We start from the raw sequence: 18080 nt of genomic DNA on the forward strand, positions 1-18080 counted from the left end.
TAGTATGGAATTGCTGTTAGTGTTTTGTATTGCTTCCTTTGTGATTGAATGAATTGAACCTCAATAGCAGATCATTTTTAATTATTAAACTGCATTCTTCTGGAAGTGAAGAGTTGTGCGATAGCACTGTATCTGTGTGTCTTATTGCACGTTAGCTCTTCTGCCCACTTTGGCCTTGCTTTTAAACTTGCTAGTCAACTGCAACCAAATTGGGTAGAAATGTAGAGGTTTCAAAGATAAGTTCTTCCAAGTTTCATGGAAACAGCCCAATAGAAGGTAGAGAATCTAACCACCAATTTTGGAAAAGCTGCAATTTGCCTTCACAGATTTTTGCACATCAGAGAATCCACGTGATCAAGGTCTTGTCTAAATACTGTTCCCATCAATAGAAATAGCTGTAGTCAGTCCTGCATTTTTAGATAGCAAAGTCAAGTGACTTATGTCAAGTGACATAACATCCAATGCCACAGGAAAACTGATGTCATTAATCCTGCTATTCACAGAATTGCTGGTTTGAAAAACCTGAATTAGGGAGGCCGGTTTAAAGTTTAGTAGATACTCTAGCACTCTTCTAGTCATGCCTTGATCAAGTGTCGGATGTTATGCAGATATTTCTGAAAGGAAGTAGGATAATCTGAAGCTAGACTGTCTAATATCAAGAAAAAAAAGAGGCAAAAAGTGACAGAGGAACCAGATGTTGACAAACTGGCAGTTTTGTCAAACACGTTTTACTTCTGTCTTTGAAACTATAGATTTAATGAAGAAGACTCTGTTGTGTGGTGGGATTTTTTTTTTTTATTATTTTGAATACTATCTAACAGTCTAACTTCAAAATTAGCATTGGACTTTATTGATATATTTAAGAACTGGGCAATGGATGGCAAACACCCATCCCACCCCCTCCACTCCCCCCAAAAAAGAAAAGTGGCTTGCTTGGTACCACCATTGGGTATGGTCACTAGTGTGGTTTTTCTTTGAGCTAATCTAGTGCTAATACTATTCAGCACTTTGATCCATGTTCTGGAAATAATTGTAAATCATTCCTGATGAAATCTCGGGACAGTCAGAGGGATGAATAACAATATGCATGGAGCAGTCCGGAGGGGCTTGTCATTTCATCTCCAGCAAGCCAAGCTGTTGGTTGCATTTTGCATTCAATGGCAGAGTTTATAAGCCTAAGAATAAGAGCATAAGCTGCATAACAGCCATGGGCAGCTGTCTGCTGGAGAGACTAGTGACGGCAGAAGATCCAGGAGCTAAAGGTACTGAAGAGGAGTTTGTGGGTTGATGTGGCAGAAGGACCAGTGAAAATACATGGTGCTCTAAGCAGTGCTGACCATGCTTTTGGTCAGTACTCAAATACTCTATATGGTTACGTCCGTAGTTATTTGAAAAGCCCATTGGAAACATTGGCGAGAAGGCGGAACACAGACAAAATGCAAAATGACTCAAGCAAGAGAAAGTATCTTGCAATAAAAGATTTCAAGAACTCGATCTGTTTAATTTACGAAGGGAAAAATTGAGGTGTCTTGCTTAAAACATGTCTGTTCCTGCATGGTGAATGCCGGTTGCTGAAGAACTCTATAATCTTCCAAATAAAAGCATAATGAGAGTCAGTGGCTAGAAACCACAGTCAAATTTGTTTTATTTCAAATTTAAATATGTTTCTAACAATGGAGTGATTAACTATGAAAACAGACTGTCAGAGGAAGCATGTTTTCTGATGAACATCAGCTTTGATCTAAAAACATCAACACATACAGCTTAGCTCAGTACAGTTACAGGGTTAATTACAGATGTAACTAGGTGAAATGTAAAGACCTGTTTCAGGAGAGCCAAAGGAGATGATCTGATGGTTCCCTCTGGCCTTGAATGGGTGAACAAATCAATTAAATACAATTGCTTTTGCCAGCTGGAAACAGCTCCTCTAAATTTTGAGAGACGAGAAAGAAGATTCTGTTTAGTAGAATCCAGGCTTTTTAAAGGTGGTTTTATTTGTCTGGATGGTTTTTGCTTTTTCAAGTGTTGCATATTATGGTGCTGTGGTTTGAATGGTTCTGAAAATGCCTACGTGACAAACACAGAAATATCCAAGCGATGCTTTTCAAGAGTCAACATAAATAAGTGCTCAGGCAGAAGGGGGGACAGAGCAATTGTTATTCACCTTTTAACTCTGCTCAGCTGGTCTGAGTAAGTGATACTGTTATACTGACAAAGTTTCAGACAGGGGCTATCCTCTTTTCAGAGAGATCTGTATTTTTCAATATAAAATTGAAATTGCTATTTTTAAACATACTGTTTAAATAGCAGTGTCATTTTTTAGACCATCTCTTTTTTTTTCCTGGATTACACTGGTTTATTTGTTTCCTACTTCTACTTATCTTTGGAAATGCAGCTCTGCAAAGGTTCTCACAAAGTTTGACGTGCTCACCCCGATGTGTTTCATCAGGAAGTGTTGAACTGCTTCAGGTTTACAAACCCATTTTGCTGCTTTACTTTACGTTGCAGCAAATTACTGTAAGCTTAGTTATAATTTGATAAGTGGAATTTAATCAATTTTTCCATGTGTTTGACATAACACTAGTGAATTCCAAGCAAATTTCCTCACCCCACAGTGACCCGTAGCCTAACCTAGATTCTCTGGCGTATTACTGCTTTATATTTTACAGCTTGACTATATTGAGTGTGATAACTGACTAAAAAAAGGTCTGGCAGTTCTTTTCTCTGATCTATTATTTAGTGACCTGCCTTAGTGTGAATGAAGGTCATGGAAAACTGTCTTCATGGTAGTGATGCCCCATTTTTCCATATAACTTTTAGAAACTTTTTAATAGACTGTTTTCCCTGTTTCTTTTAGAAACTGGGCTTTTTTTTTTTTTTTTAGCTCCACGGGCAAATGCAACTAGTTTTTTGGGTTTGGTTTTTTTTTTACATTTTTTCCTATAATTCTTACAATTAAAATTTTTAATAATTTTTCTATAATAAATGCTGTAATTCTGTAGTTTTTTCATATTGGTATATACAGTTTAGTGTAATCACGTCTTAATTTTTTTTCGCCTTTAGAGCACTAAGTGTAAGTCTGTATATGTACAGCAACTTTTATGCACAGAAAAGCCTTTACCATGCTGTGTTGTACAGTGGCACCTCACATGGTACCACCAAGGGAATAAGTGATTATTTTCTTAAATGCTTTCAAGGTAGGTATGTTGTCACATCCAGAGTACTTAATTGCAGCTGGAAATAAATACATTGTTTGAGGCAGATGTCTGTGAATGATTGGAAATCTTCAATAGATTCAGGCTTTATAAAGCAATGCTGAACCCATCTTTAAAGCTGAAGACTTAGAAGGCTTTTGCTTGAAACTGGGCAAAACTGCGTATATAGACCTTCGTCAATGCTATGAGCATTTTACTGCCACAGTGTAGTCTGATTCCTACTATTGGTAAGGATACACATTTCAATATTTGCAGAAAGCAGAAATGTAGTAGCTGGTTATTCAAAGAAGCTTGACTAGGTTTGGAAAAAAACAAAAATTCTTTGGCATTCTTCCTTGCATCTTGTTTTAAAATAACCCTGGTACCATGGTGACAAGACTAGTCACATTGCTGTTTCTCCTGGGGATCTCATGTTGTGCATCCCCATATGTTCTCGGGATATGAATTCCTCCATTTGCTCACTCCCACCGGGCCTTGGGTTGCAGTCCCATGCACATCCACTGTGATTGCTGTAGCAGGTCCAACGGGCACTGGTCGTTGCCAAAGCTTTTACACCCATTGTAATTTGGGTGCAATGTCTTCAAAATAAATGCCATACATTTTTTACCTAAACGTGGAAGATGAGCAGGGCCAAGGTATGAAACAAAAAGGAATGAATATTCTGCACCCACATTTAATCTGTATTATCCTGGAGCTCGTGTTACTTATCAAGAGGTTTATTTACAGTTTGAGTTGGAGGGAACAGATTGCAACAGTTTTTCCTGTCTCTGGGAGTCTTCGCATCTAGTTATCCTTTTGCACTACCATGCTTCAGATAGCTCTCATCTTGCATACCCCATTTACCTTCTATGGGAAGGTTTTTTGTGCATGTGTGTGTGTTGTTTATTTAAAAAAAACCCCTAAAACGCAAAAAAAACCCAAAAAACCCCAAAACCAAAAACCTCCACCACTCCACAAAACTGCAGTAAAAATCCTGGCTAAACAGTTCTGTAAAAGGAGCTGAGGAGTCCCTCTGTGCAACCGCAAACCTGACTATTGTCCTGGAAGGGGTGCTCCTTACCTAGGCTATTGTTCTAGCTTTCCGGTCTAATTTCTTTAATGGGTTTTTACAGCCTCTTTTGATTGAACTCTGTTTATTGAGGCAGACGAGTACAAAATTGAGTAGGGAAACAGTATTCACATAACTAACCAGTCTTTTCACCTAAAGACGTCTTCCAAATTTATCGTTAAAGAAAAAAAAAACCCAACAAAAAAACCCCCAAACCTGCTAGAAAAGGAATAAGGAGAAGGACAACTTGGAAGACCTAGTAGGAAGTGACAGCGCAGACACATGCATGTTTTTCTCTCAGGCTGTTCAGTTAAATTTTATTTTGATGTTTGTACTTACGTTAATGAAAAACTACTAGAAAAAGTAGGTTATGTATGAAGGTGAATAACGTGTTGACTTAAGGAATAGTTCTTCCCAGGAAGTACTTTAACAAAGGATGTTATATATTCCCTCTTCACCGCTGTGCCACAGAGGAGATCTGGATTCCATGTGACTGTTCTGGCCAGTTACGATTCTTTTTTTCTAAGACAGTACTCCTGCTTGTTTTTTGAGAGGGGAAGTTTGGCTTGTTCTCTGCCAAGAACACCAAATACCAAATGTTCTACTAGTTACTATTTTAGGCTGAGTCATGATAACTGTAAACTTTGTGTATTTTTATTCCATGAAGAGTAATAATTTGCTACAGTGCCACTTAAAGCAAGATATAAAGGCGATCTGCAGGTTCAAGACTGCCTCTAATGAGGCTTTCTCATTTTAGTAGTATCAAAAAGGGTTAATTATTCTTCCCTGGTTTTTTGAGGTTAGTGTGGAGTAAGATTTTTTTTTTTTTTCCCTCATCAGCTGAAGCCTTGAATTGCTAACAGAGCTGTCGGCTCTGGGAAGTTGATGAGCCAGTAGCTAGAGCACAAATGTGTGTGGCATCTACTGTGCGCTAACTTAGTTCTTTGTGGACACTTAGTGCTTTCGTGTCCTCCATTCCTAGATTCCTTACAGTTAACCTCTTGTGTGAACACTTCCCAAATGGATTAATATGAATTATCTAGTGTGTGTGATCATGCACCTCAATTTATGGCACAAGAAGCTTGTTGTTCTCTAGTTATCCTGGGAAGTTCCCCCCAAGAAATAGAATGTCTAATGTAAAAATTATATGAAATCCTAATATACTTTTAGTATCTAACAAGGAAAATTACAGTCTTCGTGTTAGCAGGTTACATCCAAGTTCTCTGCTAAGGCTACAAAATATTCCTCATTGTATAATGTGTGCTGGAAAATACAAGTGAAAGAAAGCAATGGCCCTGAAAATGTCTGTGTTGAATCCAGTGAATCTCTTTAAGAGGTTTTCATTAACATTTGCTTGTTTTCATAATGCTAGATGCAGGCTGAACAGATTTTCACACAAATAGGGTACAACATACTGTCATTCTGACCCGCAAGAATCCTGCAGTTCTGGCTCGTGGCCCTTCTCGGCAAGTGTCAGTCACGCTGAACACCTTTTGCTTCTTCGCTTAATTTAATTCTTCCCTCCCCTGGGCATTGTGAAAAATATATCTTGCAGACATTGTAAGTACTTGGAATGGCTGTAAAGATTCAATATTTTACATTTGAAAACAACTGATTTTTAATCTTCCATTTAGGAGTGTTTGTGTGGTTTTGTTTTAAAAAAAGTGAAGAAAAGATGAAGAAAATTATTCTCCCCTCCCTGAGAATTCAAATAGCTGTTTGCATCTAAAATTTTGCAAAGTGCACAGCATTATGCTTTATATCAGCTCTTTTAAATGCAAGAGGGTTGTACTATGTAGTTTATCTGAACTATTCCTCAAAGAAAATATGAAAGACTTCTCGTTTCATTTCTTCTACTTTTCCTTGCAGAATTAGATTTAGAAATAAGCAGTTCTTAGAAATCCTTATTTGCTGATAGAAATTTGTGAGAAACTATAGTACAAATCTATTGCATTCAGTACACTGGTTATACTGAGTCTTTTTAAATGTATTTTTAATCTTATAGCTATATCAAGTCACCTAATAGAATTGTGGCCTTCAATCGTGACAAACTTCCTGAATACCAAATTGGACAGAACTAAATGCTGGGGAATCGATTTTGTTGTTTTGATGGTGGGGGTTTTTTTCTTTTTTTCTTCTATAAACAATTTGGTTGTGAAGATCTGTTCAACATATTAAAACAAACTCATAGGCAAAAGAGTATGCATCTTGAAATAAGAACTGGTCACATCATTAATGTGCTTTGTGAACATGATTATACCGAAAGCTTTTTACGCTCTATTTGGTATTTTAATTTGGAAACGTATTAAATGCAGTTGTGTGTCTTATTGCTTCAGGTTGGTGGAACAAAAGCTGGAGTTGTGCGTTTCTTGGGAGAAACTGACTTTGCTAAAGGAGAGTGGTGTGGAGTAGAACTGGATGAACCTCTGGGAAAGAATGATGGAGCTGTTGCTGGAACAAGGTTAGTCTATCATCGGATAGCAGCTGCCTTAAAGATTTTGCATCTCTATATTCTGTTTTGCTTTTTTGATATCTTACATGAAACTTTATATCAAGGGAAGTAGGCTGTAAACCTGACTGTCTGCTGATGGTGGTGGGGGTTAGACACTGATTTGAATTTTATGACGCCTACACATCTCTGAAAGTCTGCATCAACCCCACATTCATGGGATTAGTTGATCTCTCTTGCTCCCATGTGAATTTTATTCATAGACTGGTAATGGAAAACACAATTTCCTGCTTTTTGAACGTCTGCTTGGTTTCTCAGCTTGGAATGAATGCTCAGTTAAGAAAATATCTCTGGGTATCTAATAGCTGAACTTAAGGGAAATCTTTCTGCATCACAGGAACTGAAAGCTCCTACACCAATAGTTGCCTCATTGTAAAGATTGGGAACAGTATAGCTGCTTCCTCCAATAAGTCACACTTAGAATGCATTAATTCACATCACAATTTAACTTTTTTTCTCATTTGGTGTAAGGAACCGGCCCATAACTCATTAAAAAGAGGTTTTACAAGGATTGTGCCATTTTAACATAGGTGATCACAACTTAAAATTTTAACTGGCTTTTGTTTATATTTAACCAAAGATCTATATTCTGTGTTATCAATATGCGTACATAGGTATAGGTATGTATGTAATAAAATATAAAAATACTTGATTTAATTAAAATCTGATTTTTATTTTTAACTCTGCTATCACATTTGTTGTTGGCAGCTCAGAGGAATGCATCGAAGAGGAAGGCTATGCATGTTAAACTTTGAATCTGAATGGAATTTTTAGGAAACAGAGCTCTAGCTCAAGAGTTGACTGTTGAATTTCTAAAGTCTGATATAATCGTGCTGTTTCAGCCTCTCAAAGTCCCCTTTCCAAATCTAGTGTTTTAAAAAAAAATTTGCAGTCTAATATAGATTAGATTGTCACCAGCTGTTACCCTGTCCTTTAATACTTTTAGAGTATTGATCTAGAATTCTTTGTGAAGCCAGACCATGTATCTGAAAAGACAGAAGTTAACTTAGTATTCTCATCTGTCTGCTTTGCTTTTGTAAAGGTATTTTCAGTGTCAGCCAAAATACGGTTTGTTTGCTCCAGTCCACAAAGTTACGAAGATTGGATTCCCGTCAACCACACCAGCGAAAGCAAAGACAACTGTGCGAAAAGTGGTTGCAACTTCAACAGCCCTGAAACGTAGTCCAAGCGCATCTTCCCTGAGCTCTCTCAGTTCTGTGGCATCTTCAGTAAGCAGCAAGCCAAGCCGTACAGGACTAGTAAGCTTCTTTTTCTATTGCATGCTTTACGTTCCCAAGCAGGAATCCACGTGGCACTTGCCTGTGGTCTACTTGCATAAATTGAGAATAGAACAGATCTTGGGTAGAGCACAATATACATTTAATTGTGCTCTCTTTTTCATTCAAAGCATGCATGAAGGAAGGAAATCTTAGCTAGCCCTGAAGAGTAGCTGAATATTTGAATATTTAAGCTTACACAGTTAATTCAGGCTAACTGAGTTATTGCAATAAGAAAGGGGCTGTGATGCCAACAAACCGAAAAGGCGTCAATGTTCTCTGACTGGAATCTCCATTTAGTTGTTCATTTTCCTAGCACTACCTCTGTCATATGAGGTTTGTGTTTGAGGATCTGGTATGCACTAAAGCTTCCATAGATCAAACTTGTTTTATTAAGGAGGAAGCTTCAAATTGTCGAAAATGTAAAAGGTTTTCTTTTACTGTTAAAGAGATGAGTCAGCTGAGAACTACGGAAGTAGCAATTGTCAAGTCTTTGCTGACAAGAAGCCTCTTTCTTTTCTTTTAGATTTGGTTTTTAATCCTATGAATTCATAAAGGCTAAATGTTGCAAAGTACAGTGGCTCAGGTGAATTCTAACACAGTACTAATTCCACCTAATACACTTACTATGGTTTCTTGTAAAGTTGCTCTGTTACATAAATGTCCTAATCTTGGGTTGCAGCAGTAAAACGGAAATCTTCTGGGAAAGCTGAATTTTAAAAAGTCTCTCTTTTAAGGCAATTAAAAGCATAGAAGTAATTGGGTTTTTCCACAGTCACCCTAGATTTTTCCTTTTTTTAAACCAAAGTACATAAATACATCTAATTAGAAAGAGATCACTCCCACTGATCTGGAAGTGGTTAGCTGGCATACTGTCCCACTGACCAGCAGGTGCAGAACAGAGAGGTGACTTACCGTAGTCCTCCAAAACTGAAGCAGATTACAAGTGAACAGAGGTCAACAGTTGGTCAGGGCAACAGGGTTAATACCTTATCACAAAGGGCGTAAGGGATTTTTATTTGGCACAAACAGTGGGACTTCATTCCTTAATCCATTCTGGGAGTTGCACTTCTGGCTGCAGAGTGCCCCCTAGTCTGAAATCGGTGCATTAACGGACGATGCTGCCTCAGGTTCAGGGCAGGCTTCCTGAGCTGATGCTGAAGCATTCATATGGACCTCGACATCTTATTCCGTCTGCTATGATACTCTAAGGTGCTAGAGCGTACAGTTACACATTGTAAAAGTCTACAACATATTTGCTTATTTTTTTGCCTCTGTGTTGTGCCCCAGGACTTTTGCGTGTTTTGGGCCATAAAATATAAAGTTTCTGTAATCCATTATTTCTGGAATTAAAATTCCAGCTTTCTTCCAACTCTCTTTCTCAGCAACATGAACATTTGGTTACTGTCCAAGTTAAAAGGACTGTCAAAATAATTCTGACACTTTTTCTTTAAAAGTTAAGCTGCTGAAGAAACAAGATTTCCTGAAATCAGTTTTGACACAGCAGACTATTCATGCTTCCATTTCTAAGAAAATTATAACTTATCTGGAAATTGCTGGACTCTTGCATAGTCTTCTCAATTATTCAAGGCTGTTGCTGTTTTCTTCCTCCTGTGTAAGAAAAGCAGCTGTCAAAGTAGGTGATCTAATGATTTAAGAGGGCTGTCTGATGCAATTTGTATTTATTTCCAAGTCTGAAGGAAATTGATGTTCCTCTGAAATATTTTGGATTTCTTTTGGAATCGGGAATTAAATCAAGTTTGATTTGAAGAGCTAGAATTGTTAAAAAACAATACATTCTGGAATGAGATATCTTCTGGAAACTGAGAGGATCTGAAACAACTAATCTAAGCATCAAAGTGAAAGTTTATTCTATCTTGTACCTTTTCAGTCACTTGATACAGCATTTGCAATGGATTGTAGACATATTCAAGGCTGTGAGTAGGCAAGTTAGAGAGATTGTGTAGCAATCATGGTAACAGAAGGGGAAGAGTGTTTTTGTGATGACAGGAGAATACATCCTTGTTATGCTTTCTGTTGGGGATGTTGTCCAATGCCAGCATTCCAGGCTGTATATGGCAACTATTCTTCAACATTTTGATCTCTGAAAGGGATCATGGAAGAAACATGCTCCTATTCTTGGGCAATACTATTAGACAGAGCTAAAAGTTAACATAACAGAAGAGCAAGCCTTTGTGTATTCGTTTTTGTTTTAAATAAGGCTTTAACTGAGATGTCATTCTCATTTAATACTTCGACAAATTTCTGAGCTGTTAAGCTTAAAGTCAGTTTTTGTAAGCTGTATTGGATATTTTTTGGTTCGGTTTTTGCTGTTTTCACAACTATTGCTCACTTTTACTACGTAATTTCAGTTTATTTGCTTTCCCTTCTAGCTCAAAAACTCTTGAGGAAGTAGAAGACAGGGCCATGCTGAATTTTCACTGACACTGGTTCCATTCAGTGGAGCAGAGACCATGCAAGGTCAAGGAAAACCCTAAGGTTCATTTTAGCTATAGTTCTCCAGATTGATTCATTTTTATCTATACTCTTTAAGTTTAATCTTTCAGATTTTTTTTCCAGAAGTAATTTAATTCCAAGTGGTATAAACATATGTTTTAATCAGATACCAATTGTTCTTCTTCACAAGGTTTTAGCTGTAAGGCTGGCTTTTTAGGTCAAGGTAAATGCTTTTCATCCTGGATGTTTTTTTGCCATAGTAGAGGTGCCAAATGCTAGTTGGAGTTCCAAAAGCTTTTGATAGAGCATTTGGAAATGTTATACTGTTGCTGGTGACCCAAGATGATGACTTGATAACTACAGGCACAATGTTTTTAACTTGCTAAAATCTGCCTTTCTTTTTTTAATGCAAAAAGGTGCTTAGAAACATAATGAGCTAGCCTTTGTGTGAGTCTGCTAAGCACACTTTCGATTGAGGCCAGCCTTTTGCTTTCACTTCAACCCTTCTGTCTCCTACTAGCTGCTGATTGCTACAAAGCAGTCTTACTACTCATGTATGGCCATTGTTAAATTCTAGAAAATGAAGTAATTAAAATGTAAAAGGAGAAGGTACAGTAGGTTACAGAAAGCATTTGCTTTACTAACCCAATGTTTGTAGAGTCTGGAGATATCCCTTGTTCTTACTTCATACAGAATGATTTTTAACGTGTTTACTTTGTGAAGTTGACAGAAACATCCTCCCGGTATGCAAGAAAAATTTCTGGTACCACAGCCCTACAGGAGGCACTGAAGGAGAAGCAGCAACACATTGAACAGCTCCTGGCAGAAAGGGACCTCGAGAGGGCAGAAGTTGCAAAAGCAACCAGTCACGTAGGGGAAATAGAGCAGGAATTAGCACTTGTTCGCGATGGACATGATCGGGTAAGAGTGGTATTGCTGCTCTTAAAATAGAGGCTTTAATATAATTGCCTTAATTTCCAAAATTGTGTTTTCTTATTGAAAAGGTCTGGGAGTAAGAAGCGGTATTCTGAAACTAAAGTAGTCCATACCTGTGAGATCTTCCTTGTGGGAGCTTTGGCTTGATGAGATAGCCAGTCTACTTCATTTAACTCATTTTTGTTCAACTTCTCTACACATCTCTACAATCTTTTATTATATACGTATTTGAGTATGATAACATTTCTGTCCCTTGGCCCATCACTTTACCGAATTGTGATTGCTGAGGTATAGATATGTAACTTGGAAAAAATTCATGTATTGCCCAACTTAGTAGATTTTGTTCTTATTCCTCCTGCTGATTAGCATGTACTGGAGATGGAAGCGAAAATGGACCAGCTACGAGCTATGGTGGAGGCTGCTGATAGGGAGAAAGTGGAGCTTCTCAATCAGCTTGAGGAAGAGAAAAGGTAACCCAAAACTGTCTTCATTAGTATAACTCTGTTAAAAACAAACTTTGCATTAAAAGCGAATGCTGTCATAACTTTCAAATACGAAACAAATTTTGAATATTGCAGATATGGGCAATTATTGTATAAAATCATATTGCAATTTCTTAAAATTAATACTAAAAAAACCCCTCTCTTAAATTTGGGGAGGGAAAGCCAAGAAAGTGGACTTGTGTAGAGACTGTAACTATTGTTTATAGCTGAATTTCATGCAACTCATTCCTTTTAGTATTGCTTTCTGTTATGAAGGATTTTATTCCTACGTATATGAAATTAATGGATCATACCTGATCTTCTTGAAACACCCTTCTTCCACTTCCAAATGAAAATTTTGATAATCTCATTTGCTGACAGTGCTGGATTAGGAATTTACAATTCAGTTCTCTTGTGAATAATGTATTACAGTTAGTCATGTGCTTCTAGGTAGGGTCTGTCTTTTACAGAAAAATAATTAAAGCTGTTAATTTTAATGCCTTTTCTAATTCCCATTCCCATTTTCATAACCATTTGAGGAAAGGAACTGAGATTACCAAGTAGGTAAAGTGAGGTTAGGAAGAGAAATAACCTGATAAATTGTTGGGTCAAGGTTAGGTGAAGAAATAATCTGATAAATTGTTTTGGTGGATTTGGAATGCTTTTGAAAAGCAAGCGTCTATTTAGAAACCCATGTGAGTCTGTCCTGTAGGCTTGTGTGCGCCCCTGAAATCAGTCAGATATCAACCTCTCCGAAAGGCCTGCCTAAAACTAGAAATCACGGATGAAAAAATGCAATGGTAAACCCCGGGCAATTCCTTCACAATTTTCATGGTGCCTTTTTATGGGACCCACTCAAACTGAATCCTCAAAACAAGCAGTAGAGTTAGGTCTGGAATTATTTGTATATTCTCAACGAAATAATGCTGTAGGTTTTTAAATTAAAACAAAAAAAAAAAAAACAAAACAGGCAGCTTTGCAACACGGCCAGTAGCCTGGCTGTGGACCTACTTTCGCTGAATGCCAGGTCGGTGGGGGTCTGTTTTGCTGCAGTCCTCCATGGCCTTGAGCTCACCTTCAGCGTGTTGCTAGGCAGCGCGGCGGTGCCGCTGCGCGCCTGCTACCCAGTCACCGAAGTGACGTCCTGCAGCCGGGAAAACATTTCACGGCTTCGGCAGTGTAATATTTCTCCTTCCTCCTAACCACTCTAGGCTTGTTTACTTTTACAGTTCATATGTTTACATACTACAGTTCTCTGTAATATGTATTCAAGTCAGTCTCAGTGACTTGAAGTCAAATAATCTTTAATCCTCTATTTCCCAAAGCACATTGGTGAGACCCACTTCCAGTAATAAGTTCTTATTGTCCTTTTATTTCAGACATCCATCACTTGTAACTCTCTTTGCAATGATTTCTACATCTGTCAGCCAAGCTGCGGGCACCAGCAATGTGTGTAATTCAAAGGAAAGAAGACATGCTTGTCTCTTCCTTTGCAACATCTTACAGTGTTTGAAAGGATCAAGGGGAAAAGGGGAAAAGGATCAAGGGGAAAAGGAGGAGATCTGACCATTGGGGTATACCAGGGTCAGGGGAGGGAAGAAATAACTTTTTACAAATTTTATTTTAAGTCAGATATTAGCTTCTCACCTCTGTCTTCTCATTCTGAGACTCCTGTATAGGCAAGGCAATATTCTTGCCTGCACTACCTAACGTATGTTTTTCTACGCTAGAGTTTTGATGCAAGTTGACCAGCGCACTTCTAGAAGGCCCGTGGGTATCCTGGATGTGTCCCAACTTTCTGTTTCTTGGGTGAATAGTAGAATATACAGAATGTGAGATCAAACTGTTCATTCAGGTCACCTCTTTTGAGAACGTGCAGAAGGGTGAAAGAATGAGAGAATCGATGATGACTTAAAGGTTTTCTTTTTAACTTGTCAGAAAATACTTTCTTTATAGAGCTGCGGGAAGGCTGATGCCTTACTTTGTCAGTGGTTGTGTTTTAAAGACAGTGGCTTTCCTTCTCTCTGATGCTTCCTGTGAGAGATTTCTCCTTAGTGTTTCTGGCAGCTTGCTGGTACAATCAGAATGATGTTGCTGTAATTCTGATTTCCACTGAAAAGTGAGCTTGAAAACATTTTCTTTAAAAGTTACCTGACTTTTAATGAATTGTCCCCACAGGAAAGTTGAAGACCTTCAGTTCCGTGTGGAAGAAGAATCCATTACCAAAGGAGACCTAGAGGTAAAATATCTCCAGCTTTGTAAGGAGGATATATAGTAGGACAGAGAAATGCAATGAGTTCAGATTAAGTGTACTGTTCTCTAGAAGAGAAAGGCAGGAATGATTAATAGATGCAGTACTGCTCCAAGCATATGCAAAGCATGTGAAAGTGATTCCCGGTTCTGCAGTCCCTGAGTAAGCTAACCGTCCTGAAACTACGGGATTGCACCCTTAATTCAGTTACACACTTTTAGCAAGGATTGTACTGTGGAATGCTGTTTAGAGTAATTAAATTAATTCATAGAAAACTCTACCTTTTGATATTTTACATTATTTTATATTATATCTTACTAATGTTTCTTAAAAGTAAGCACCAACAAAAAATAATTTTGAAGTTATTGAATTGCACATTAATATTTACGCCTTTGAAAATTAATATTGAAGACTAGTCCTGTTTGTCTCTGATCAATTTTTTTGAATAATCCCTGTGCTTTCCTTTGGGAAGATTAATTAACAAAGAATGTTTTGTCCTGAGAGTTATTGCACACAAAATCTAAACAGCAATTAATGTGTGCTTTTTATCTTTCTGCTGTTTGTATAACTATAACGTTGGGCTAAAACACAGTATGTTATTACACAATCAAAATAAAAAACATTTAATGAAGGATTACTCTCAGATATTTGAACACTGCCAATTTTTATCCCAAATTTCAAATTGAAAAGCAAGATACTTTTTAGTTGTTCTACTCTGTTGTTGTCTAATCAGAAAAATATTAGAACTTCTTGCACAGCATAAAGTACAAACTTAATTAACTTGTGTTCCTGTGAACCATTGATGATTAAAGTGCTAGCCTTATGAAAATTATTCATTTCATATAACATTTCTTTTATTTTAGTCTTCCATTCATTTTAAGATATCTATCTAGACTCTTCATAGAATGCTCCTTTTATTGTTTAGTCCATGGAAAACTTTAATTTTTTATTTTTTGTTAAATCAGTCGATAGTCATGGCAAACCATCTTAAAGACTCTGGTTTGTCAAGCTGCATAACTTCAAGAGTTTAAACTGAATTCAAGATAATGAAATGTATCCTGTTGTTTGTGTTGGAATGATAGTGCTAAGTGTGCAGGTGAAATATTTTTGTTTGTTTGTTTTTTAATTTTACTGATAGCGAAAGAGGCAGATTTCGGAAGATCCAGAAAATGTAAGAGGGCACTTAAATGTGCAGAGACATCCCATGTTAACAGATTGCGTGCAGAAAATGCTTATACTTATTCACTAACTGCATAATCTGTTATTGAAACATTGACTCTAGTATTTGTGTGCATGTTGCTTTCAGAGCAATTACAACATTTCTTGAAAAGAATGTGTGTAATGACTAAACGTTGTAATCCCCATTAACTGAAGAGAGGGCAAATGTGTAATTAGAATTCTTTAGGGTCAAAAACTTTGCAACTAATTGAAGAGTATAGGAGCTTGTAGAAAATGACTGTCCAGGATCTTGAAATGTCTTTCATTTAAATGTAGGATTTTAGTTGCTTTCTTCACAAATCCTGCATGCTTTCCTATGAGCTCCTACTGCTGTTCAATAGATGCAGTATGCAATTAGCCAATTAATTTTTCTGAGGGAAAAAATCAGTATGTTCCCCATCTCCCCTTATTTGTTTCTTTTTTTTGGCATGAAATGCTAAGGGGAGAGATGATTAAAAACACCTGAAGAATTAGTGTGCAAAGCTGTCTGATTTTACTGTATCTTCATGTAGCTTCTCTTTGAATTATGTAGGAAAAATATATGTTACTGGATAACAGAAATTGCCTTACAAGACGTTTAAGCAGCCCTCTTGCTTCCATAGCTCAGAATAGTGGAATTTAAAAGCCCTCTCTTTGATTGGACTCAGGAAAATTTATCCCAGGCTGCCTCCTCTGCTGCATCCCCAGCCAAGACAGGAACTTCTCAAGACTAAAACTGGTTTCCTGCTGTGCATTCTTAGGTGTTCCTTTTGCGAAGCTACTTCAGCGATCTGGGTCTCCTCTATTCTTCCAATCAGGCTCACGGTGTGTTAGAAGTAAATCTGCATGTGCCCTTCCTTTCTCTTGTTTTGTGCACTCCTTGTTTAACCCTATCTTTACTCCTGATTTCCCTATTCTAATTTTTCCGTAAAAATGGACATCTTCACTCTCTAAAGGAGAGAAGTGGGTGATCACTTAGTTTCTAGGCTAATGCTTCATAATCTTAGTTGTGTTCTGTGATTGTTATCCCAGCACGAAGGGACTGAAGGTCGTCTTGCCCCATCCTAGCACTGATTATCAGCATTTATGGCTTCAGCACAATTTCACGGTTTGACCTGTAGATGGAGAACTTAACAGTAAGGTTTATTTTGAAGTGAAAGAGTAGCTAGAATACACAAGTGCTGAAAATAGCTGATGACTGGTCTCTGAGGTTTATTTGAGTGGAATTCTTTGAGGTTCAAGGCAGAGTAAGGCTCATCCTATTTCTCTATCACTCTTCTAACTGCGAAGCTTTGGAGAAGGTGAAGATGCTTCCTTAGTTGTTGGTTGGTTTTTTTTCTTTCCTTTTTTCTTTTCCATCCAAGTTAAGGTTTACAGTCTTCTTTTTGTAGTACTCTGCTCTTCTCAGTTTACTGTGCTCTGGGTTTCCTCAAAGAGGAACATAATCATTTAGACATTTCTCTCTGATCAGGAGAGAAATTTGAGTGATTCAAAATTTTGCAGTGATTTTTACCTCAGGGAAACTGGAGCCTGACCCTTGGAAATGAGACTTGTTTAAAGGATAATCCCTCATGCCCGAAATGGGGAAAAAGGTGTCCAGTAAAGATCGCTGGAGGTTTTTTTTTTTGATCTTTTATTTCCATTTTGGTAGGATTTTAACTTATTTCCCTTTGTAATAGCTAAGAGATGGGATTAAAAAAAAACCCAATAGTCAGTGATGGTATATCTGATCTTCGCAGTAGTAAAGCAATGTCTATAAAATTAATGATCAAAGTGTTCTGGGTTTTATGTAGCATAGAAAAACTTAAGATAGCGTATTTTGCAAAGTCATGCAGGGAGCATTCTCCAATTATGAAGTTTGGGGCTTCTTGGTTTTTAATAGATCCCTTTGGTGAATTAGAGCAAGGAAGGTATGAATATACAATTTTTAAAAATAGATTACTTTTCAGACTTATAATTTTGTGGTGGATCAGAACTAATACTAACCTGTCTCAGAGAGGGGTCTGAATTATAGCCACTTATAAAATATCTCCTTGGAATACTTAGTTCCATTTTCAAAGGCTGTGGGAGGCAAAACCAGTAATCCGTGTTCTCATGGGGTTTTTCCTCCCATATACACTGGAGATCCTCCACTGATAGAGGAACAAATCTGCTACGGAATTTCAAAAAATAGACAAATCTAAGAAGCAACTTCCAGCGTTTGTGGATTTTAGTATTTTGGACCTAGTAACTACATAGTAAAAACAGCCAACTGTGTTCAGCTGGAAAAATGCTTAAAAACTTAAACTGCCAGATGTCTGCATGCTTTTGGGAAAGAAGATAACTTGATGCTGTCAGAAGAGGTACTGTGTTTGGAGGAGAATAGGCCTGAAGCAAAACAAGAGGCTCATCCCCATCCCACTTGCTCTGCAGAGACTACGTAAGATCTTTAACTGCTGCGGCTGGTTTGGAAGCAGTACTAATCAGCTTGTCACTCTATAAATAACACAGTTCTGTAGGGATTTTTAAATATCATATTACAAAGATCAGAGAAGCAGCAGTGTCCTGCCAGCTAAAGCTGTGCTTTGGCAGCAGTGTGGCTCTGGAATTATTCATGTGTCTTCCTGCCTTTTCGGATTCTTTCAATCCAGTGTTCAGCTTGCAGGACTCTCTTCTGTTAATAGTAGTTCATAGGGTTTGGGGGTTACTGCGTTGCTTTGTTCCGCAGT

General features: G+C 37.6%; 1 protein-coding gene across 3 annotated transcripts in view; it reads left to right on the forward strand.

Annotated features, from left to right (window-relative positions):
* The window catches only part of CLIP1 (CAP-Gly domain containing linker protein 1), a 79793-nt gene that overhangs the window by 27845 nt on the left and 33868 nt on the right, over positions 1 to 18080 (forward strand). For 2 of the 3 annotated variants that reach the window (XM_075167661.1, XM_075167662.1), the window contains exons 6-10: positions 6600 to 6724; positions 7815 to 8031; positions 11230 to 11427; positions 11809 to 11912; positions 14103 to 14163. In XM_075167661.1, the coding sequence (XP_075023762.1) occupies positions 6600 to 6724; positions 7815 to 8031; positions 11230 to 11427; positions 11809 to 11912; positions 14103 to 14163 (705 nt within the window). Of the gene's footprint in view, positions 1 to 6599; positions 6725 to 7814; positions 8032 to 11229; positions 11428 to 11808; positions 11913 to 14102; positions 14164 to 15313; positions 15347 to 18080 lie in introns of all 3 variants that reach the window. The other variant, XM_075167663.1, reaches the window with a different exon arrangement.

Source organism: Calonectris borealis, chromosome 18, assembly GCF_964195595.1.
Source record: "Calonectris borealis chromosome 18, bCalBor7.hap1.2, whole genome shotgun sequence".
NCBI lineage: Eukaryota > Metazoa > Chordata > Aves > Procellariiformes > Procellariidae > Calonectris > Calonectris borealis.